The 7,983-nt window shown below is 44.5% G+C and overlaps 1 protein-coding gene across 1 annotated transcript; it reads right to left on the bottom strand.

The window, feature by feature from the left end:
- Positions 1-4,402: 4,402 nt before the first annotated feature.
- Positions 4,403-5,118, bottom strand: MYCTH_64320 (uncharacterized protein; the record flags this gene model as incomplete). Its single annotated transcript, XM_003659925.1, has 2 exons — positions 4,403-4,822; positions 4,903-5,118. The coding sequence occupies 2 exons, from the start codon at positions 5,116-5,118 to the stop codon at positions 4,769-4,771; spliced, it is 270 nt and encodes an 89-aa protein (XP_003659973.1). The 3' UTR covers positions 4,403-4,768.
- Positions 5,119-7,983: the final 2,865 nt, after the last annotated feature.

The raw sequence follows: 7,983 nt of genomic DNA, 5'->3' as shown, positions 1-7,983 counted from the left end.
TTTTCCTGTCGGGTCGGCCAATGATTGTTTTCGAATTTGTCGCGGAAGTGATATCGACATTCGTGTGCCACACACTGAAACCAGGGCACTTGCGCATGTGCCTCGTGTCGAGGGTGCAGTCGCATGGCGTCGCCTGGGAGGTATTGGAATTCTTTCCCGAATCCTTCCCATTGTACGTGGACCGTAGGTACTCCAGTGCTGACATAGGAGTGTTTCTTCCAGTAGCTTTCCCACGTGCGTTCGTCTTTTCCGCGGTTCGCGCGCATGAACTGGTATTCTGGGTTCCGCACGTCGTTGCTGAGTTGCTGATCGTCAAGGTACTCGGCGTAGCTATCGGGCCCATCATATGTCACAGGCTGTTCTCCTTTGATGGCTTCCACGATACGTCGGAGTTCCCTCATTTCGTCCTTCATCTCTTCGCTCTGCTGGGCGAGTCGAGTCAAGCGCCCATCCCGTTCGCGCAGTTCCGTGTTGAGTCGGAAAACTTCGTTGCGGTACCATTCGATTCGTTCCTGGAGGAATAGAGCATTGGGTCCGGGTCTTTCGATTCCTTGGGTGTCGGTTGTCCACGATCCATCCCGCCTCTGCGTGACTGTGAAACCCCACTGCCTCAAGGCTGGGAGAATCGAAACTGGCGGTGCATATTCTCCTGCCATGTCCCATTCGGCAAGACCTGTCTCTGGGTCCACAGTGACCAGTTCGGAGTACGGTGCTTGTTCGTCTTCACCGTTGCCGTCGTGTCCGAGACTGTCCGTGTCACTGCCCTTGTCTTCGTAGCTCGTGGCCGCTACTTCGATGACGTCCTTGGTGGTTTCGTCGATGGCCGCAATTTCCTTTCCAGGGGTTGGTTTCCATTCTTTCTTCGGGCTTCGGCATTCTCGCTTGTAGTGCCCTTTCTTTCCGCAGTTGTAGCAGGTAACATTAGACTTGTCTTTGGCCGTCTTCTTCTGGTCCTGCTTCTGCGCTGCATCCACATCCATGGCTCCGGGGTGCGTCCCGTACGAGGTACTGACGTACGCTCGCTTTTTCTTGTCGTTGGCCTTAACCGTGGTTCCGTTCATTCGACCTCGTTTCTGCTGCTCTCGTGCGTAGAGTCGATCATCGATCCTGATGGCCTGCGCGATGTATTCGTCCAGAGTCTCAGGCCGATCGTACTTGTACAGCTCGTCCTTGACCTTTTCCTTCAAGCCGTTATAGAACAATTGCATCAACGCCTCGTCGTTAAGCTGAGACTTGAGCATGTCCTGTCTGAACTGTGCGGCGTAGGAGGCTGCTGACTTGGTCTGTCGGAGATTGGCGAGTCTTTCTTGCGCATGGATTTTCTCGTCTTTGTCGCCAAAGACCTTCCGAAGCTCTTCTTCGAAACGGTCGTAGGATCGAAAGACTGCCTGCGTGAACGCGTCTCGGTCGTCTTCGTCTTCCTCGGTGAGATAGTCGTTCCACGTAGGCTCGAACCATCTGAGTGCCTTGCCCTCTAGTCTCGTGGCTGCGTAGAGGACTTTGGCTTTGTCGTCCGGAAACTTGTCGTCATTGAGCCGGAAGTAGGATCGGAGGTTTGTCAAGAATCCTGCGAGATCCTCCTTGGTTCCTCCGTATTTGCCAGGTGGTTCGATCTTGATGCGCTTCGCTTTGGCGCCCTCGAGTGCCTCGATTTTGGCGTAGGCCTCGTTGACCAACTTCTGCGAGTACTTTTCGCGGTTCTCGAGTTCCTTGATTCGAGCTTGAGCAGCCTTGTCTCTCTGGTCCAACTCCTGGATCCGCTGCTGGAGTTGACCAAGCTGGGCGAGCAGTTGTTCGGCCGTGACGTTGGTATCCATGTCGGTGTCGAGGTCGAGGTCTCCTCCGTTCTGAACCATGACAGAACAAAGGGAGTGGTAACAACGTGTGACGAACCCAACTCAGACTTCTTCTGAAAGGGTCCAGACGGAGGTGGGTGAAGCAGGACAAGCAGGCAGGTCGTCTGAGGGATTCGGTGAAGCCAAAGGGTTCACAACAACACTTAGAGTTGTCTCTCACAGTAATCAGCAATGCTTGGTATGAGTACTGTGATTGTGATTGTTACCACTGGTGAACTCCCAGAGTCCACCATAACGAGTGACTAGCTAGCTATATATACACAATTGTCTGTCCTTCTTCAATAGTTATCACCAGTACCACTCCTCCTTTCACTTCGTGATTCTGCGTTGTCGACGGTGACATGTTATTATCACCAGTGAAGACCTTAGTCTTGGCGGTGATAATCTTCTGATTGGTCCGTCAAGTGATTGGCTGTCGGAATGTCCCGCGTCCTGGCTGCAGCCTGCCAGGCCGCCCATGTGCTTATTCGTGACAGAAATATCCCCTGGATAAATCCGGATAGAACCTTTAAAGGTTAAAGCCATCAAGAATTGGCTACGACCGACGTCAATTACGGAAGTACGAAGCTTCATCGGATTTGCGAACTTCTACCAAATGTTTATTAGGAACTTTAGAGCGATCGTACGACCTTTGCACGAACTCACCAAAAAGGACGTTAAATTCCAATGGGAAGAGCGACACAAGCAAACATTTACACAGATCTGTAACGCCATTACTAAAGATCTAGTACTAGTACTGCCAGACCCTAAGAAGCCATTTAAGGTAGAAATGGATACTTCAGACTACGCCATCGGAGGACAATTAGGACAACGAGACGAACAAAGGAAGCTACATCCTATAGCCTTCTTTTCAAAGAAGCTCGACAGACTACGTCTCAATTATCCGATTTACGACAAGGAACTACTTACAATTATCGAAGCTTTCAAGGAATGGCGACCATACCTTAGTAGTACGATTGAACTAGTACAAGTATATATAGATTATAAGAATTTACGATACTTTACGATGACAAAGGAACTTAACGGATAACAAATACGATAGGTAGAATTCCTCGTGGAATTTAACTTCGAGATCTGCTACAAGAAGGGCAAAGAAAACGTACAAGCAGACATTTTAAGTCGACGAACGGATCACACGAAAGGACAAACGGGAACAACACTACCATTATTTAAGGAACGAACAGATAGAACGCTACATTACGAAACGCAAACACCTATAGAAGATAATCTACTTGACTCGTTCCTAGAATGCTACGCAATCTTTCAAGAGGAAAGGATTAACGAGGCACAGTATCAAGCAGCACCCGGACTAGTAGTACCTGACGGAGTAGAAGAGAAAGATAGGAAACTCTGGTACCGAGGTAAAGCGTACATCTACGATAAAGACCAATAGCTACGGATGATTCGAGAACTCCACAAGTCAAAACTCGGAGGACATAAAGGAGTTATAAAGACTATTACACAAGTCAAGAAACACTACGACTTTCTACAGTTAACGGTACGAGTTAAGGAAGTCGTACGGAGCTACGACATCTGTAATCAAAGCAAAACGGCACGATATAAGCCATACAGGCTACTTCAGCCACTACCAATAGCTGACAAACTATAAAGTTTGGTTACGATAGACTTTATCACGAAGCTGCTAGAATCTAAGGACATAGCTATAGGAGTAATCTACGATAGTATTCTTACTATAGTAGATCGCCTAACTAAATAGGTATACTTCTTTCCCTATAAGGAGTTATAGACAGCGGAACAGTTGGCAGACGTGATCTATCGGCAAGTTGTATTAGTATATACTTAGCCGTAAGAATAGATTACCGACAGAGACACCAAGTTCGTATTAAAGTTCTAGCAAGCGTTAATACGACAATTAGGCGTCAACAGCAAGCTGTCAACGGCATATTACCTACAGACCGACAGATAAACGGAGCAATTAAACCAAGTTATTAAGCAATACCTCCGCTCTTATATCAACTACTAGCAAGACGACTAGGTTATGCTGTTGCCAACAGTATAACTTGCTTATAATACGACGCTAACGGAAATGACTAAAGTCACATCGTTCTTCGCGAACTACGGATATAAAGCAGACCTTAGGCAAGGACCAGAGGTCACAGTGCCAAGAGCAGCAGTCAAAGCGGAACAAATGTACGTACTACATAAAAAGCTTAAAAAAGAACTCGAGTTTGTCAAAACTAGAATAAAGAACTACTACAACAAACATAGGCTCAAGGGACCTTACCTAGAGAGGGGAGACAAAGTCTACCTGATCGTACGAAACTTGTAAACCAAACGACTAAGCACGAAGCTAGACTTTAAGAAAGTCGGACCCTTCGTTATCAAGGAACAAATTTCGATATCTAACTATCAACTATCGTTACTATTATCTATACGCCTACAGACGGATGTTTTTTATATTTCACTTCTCGAACTAGCACCGAAAAACGCCAAGGTTGCTACGTATATTGAAGCAGAAGACGAGGAAGAAGAATGGGACGTCGAAGAAATTCTAGATTTACGTATCATTAACGGAGAACTATAGTACCTAGTCAAATAGCTTGATTTTAGACTAGAAGATAACTTATAGGAACTAGTTAAGAACCTAAATTACCCTAAGAAACTAGAACAGTTCCACCGGCAGAATCCGGATTGACTAAAGGGAAACCTAGGACGGAACCAAAGACGATGCCCTAGTCGATAGTATCAGCAGCGTCATTAATCTCTGACGAGGGCATAGCAGGCACCTCTTGCCGTTCTTGCCGTTCAACTACCTCTAACTCGTCTAAGGTCGACAGACCACGCGCCACCATATCGGTACCTTTCTCTACCAAAAACTCCTTCTGCTAACAAAGATGCCAGAGCCGCGTAAGCTTTTCGGATAACTCGCGCTAGGCTTCTTCTAGACAGCGTTAGGATTCATCTAGCTTAAGTTCGGCACGACGTTTAGCATCCTTGATACGACGCTACTCCTAGAGAATGCGATCTACTAGAAAGAACATTAGAAATTATACTCAAAAAAAAAAAAAAAAGAAGAGAGAGAGACGAGCTTATAGGAAGAAAGCGGGATGCTAGAGCTATCGTAAGAACGACCTCGACGAACATAGGCCTCGCAACGCTTTGTACGCGCGATCATTTTGCAAACAAGGCCTTGAGACGCGCACCAAGAACAAGGCATAACGACAAAACCGTTCTTAGCGATGTTCTGAGCGAGGGAAGCACGGTAATATGTAGAATGCGACTTCTGTTTCTCTACTAGCATTTTGTTAACATGGCGACTACAACGTAGAAACAGGAAGAATGCAGTACTTACAAGCAAAGGGTATTAGTACTATTTGAAACGGCCTAAGAGGGCTTTCAGGTCGAAAGCCTTAAAGGAGGGGCATCGTGTCACAGATAAGCATATAGATAGCCTGACAGGCTATAGCCAGGACGCGGGACATTCCGACAGCCAATCACTTGACGGACTAATCAGAAGATTATCACCGCCAAGACTAAGGTCTTCACTAGTGATAATAACATGTCACCGTCAACGACACGGAGTCACAGAGTAAAAGGAGAAATGGTACTAGTGATAACTATTGAAGAGGGACAGACAATTGTATATATATAGCTAGCTAGTCATTCGTTATGGTAGACTCTGGGAGTTCACTAGTGGTAACAATCACAATTACAGTACTTATACTAAGCATTGCTGATTACTGTGAGAGACAACTCTAGTGTTGTTGTAAACCCTTTGGCTTTACCGAATCCCTCAGACGACCTGCCTACTTGTCCCGCTCAATCTACCTCCGTCTGGACCCTTTTAGAAGCAGTCTGAGTTGGGTTCGTCACAACCTGCCTACTCGTCACGCTCAATCTACCTCTGTCTAGACCCTTTTAGAAGAAGTCTGAGTTAGGTTCGTCATATGTTGTTATTACTCCCTTTGTTCTATTATGGTTTAGAACGGAGGTGACTTTGACCTTAATATCGACATGGCTACTAACGTTACAGCCGAATAGCTACTCGCTTAGCTTAGTCAACTCTAGCAGCAGATCTAGGAGTTAGACTAGAGAGATAAGGCTACTTAAGCTCGAATCAAGGAACTCGAGAACCGCGAAAAGTACTTGTAGAAGTTGGTTAACGAGGCTTACGCCAAAATCGAGGCATTCGAGGGCACTAAAGCGAAGCATATTAAGATTAAACTACCTAACAAATATAGAGGAACTAAGGAGGATCTTATAGGATTCTTAATAAACCTCTGATCTTACTTCTAGCTTAATGATAATAAGTTTCTAGATAATAAAGCTAAAGTCCTCTATATAGCTACGAGACTAGAGGGTAAGGCACTTAGATAGTTCGAGCCTATATAGAATAATTATCTTACTAAGGAAGACAAAGACGACTAAGATACGTTTATATGGGTAGTCTTCTAATCTTACGACCATTTTAAAGAAGAGCTTTAGAAAGTTTTTAGTGACAAAGACGAGAAGATTTATATATAAGAAAGACCTGCTAATCTCTAATAGACTAAGTTAGTAACCTCTTACGCCGTATAGTTTAGATAGGATATACTTAAGTCTTAGCTTAACGATAAGGTATTAATATAATTGTTCTATAATAGCTTAAAGGAAAAGGTTAAGGACAAGCTATATAAGTATAATCGGCCTAAGACTCTAGATAAATATATTATATAGGCTATTAGAATTAATAATTAACTTTACGTACAAGAGTAATAGAAATGAGGTCGAATAAACGGAACTATAGTTAAGGCTAATAATAAGAAAAAGCAAGTATACGTTAGTACCTTATATAGGATGTACCTTAGAGCTATAGATATAGACGTAGCGTAGAAGCAGGACTAGAAGAAGACGACCAAAGACAAGTCCAATGTTACCTATTATAACTACGGAAAGAAAGGGCACTATAAGCAAGAATGCTAGAGCCTAAAGAAAGAATAGAAACCAGCCCCTAGAAAGGAAATTGCGGCCATCGACGAAACTACTAAGGACGTCATCGAAGTAGCGGCTATAAGCTATAAAGACAGGGACAGTGACACGGACAGTCTCGGACACGACAGCGATAGTAAAGACAAACAAGCACCGTACCCCGAACTGGTCACTATGAACCTAGAGACAGGTCTTGCCGAATGGGACACGGCAGGAGAACCTGGACCTAATGTTCTATTCCTCTAGGAACGAATTGAATAGTACCGTAACAAAGTTCTCTGACTTAATACGGAACTACGTGAATAGGATGGGCGCTTGACTTGACTTGCCTACTAGAGCGATAAGATGAAGGACGAAATAAGGGAACTCTAATGTATTATAGAAGCTATTAAAGGAGAACAGCCTGTGACATATAATGGACCCGATAGCTATACCGAGTATCTTGACGACTAGCAACTTAGCAACGATATACGGAACCTAGAATACTAGTTCATACGTACGAACCACGGAAAAGACGAGCGTACGTGGGAAAGCTACTAGAAGAAATACTCCTATATTAGCACTAGAGTACCTATAGCCTATATATAGTGGGAAGGATTCGGGAAAGAATTCCAATACCTCCTAGGCGACGCTACGTGACTATACCCTCGACACGAGGCATATACGTAAGTGCCCTAGTTCCAGTATATAGCATACGAATGTCGATATCACTTCCGTGACAAATTCGAAAACAATCACTAGCCGACCTGATAGGAAAACGGGGATAGAGGCTTGTGCCCTATAGAATAGGTCTATGATATAGGAAACAGAGTAGCCGAATTGCTCTGGAAAATCGAAGCCTGCGATCTAGAAAGCATTACGATAGTTCTAAAACGAGCCTAGCCTAGGCGCTACGGAACCGGACGAAATATATAGGACTCGTACTAAAGTAACGATTACCTCTATTACGTAGATAAAAAGAAATTACGAATTCAGGAGCTTTAGATAAAGCTATAGTATATACGACAGAAAGCGGAACAGACCTAATGGTAGGAAGCTATAAGCACTTAATAGCTTATAGAAATGAGCATGATTGATAAAGCTACTATTAGCTAAATAACCGAAGAGGTTAGCACTAACCTAGGAAACGGGTCAGGGCCCTTCGAGGGGCCTAGAAACTATTAATGCCTGTATAGTGGCGAGTGGTAGCGCAGTATAG

Source organism: Thermothelomyces thermophilus, chromosome 1 (genome assembly GCF_000226095.1).
Source record: "Thermothelomyces thermophilus ATCC 42464 chromosome 1, complete sequence".
Lineage (NCBI taxonomy): Eukaryota > Fungi > Ascomycota > Sordariomycetes > Sordariales > Chaetomiaceae > Thermothelomyces > Thermothelomyces thermophilus.
This window is presented reverse-complemented; position numbering and strand designations above follow the sequence as displayed.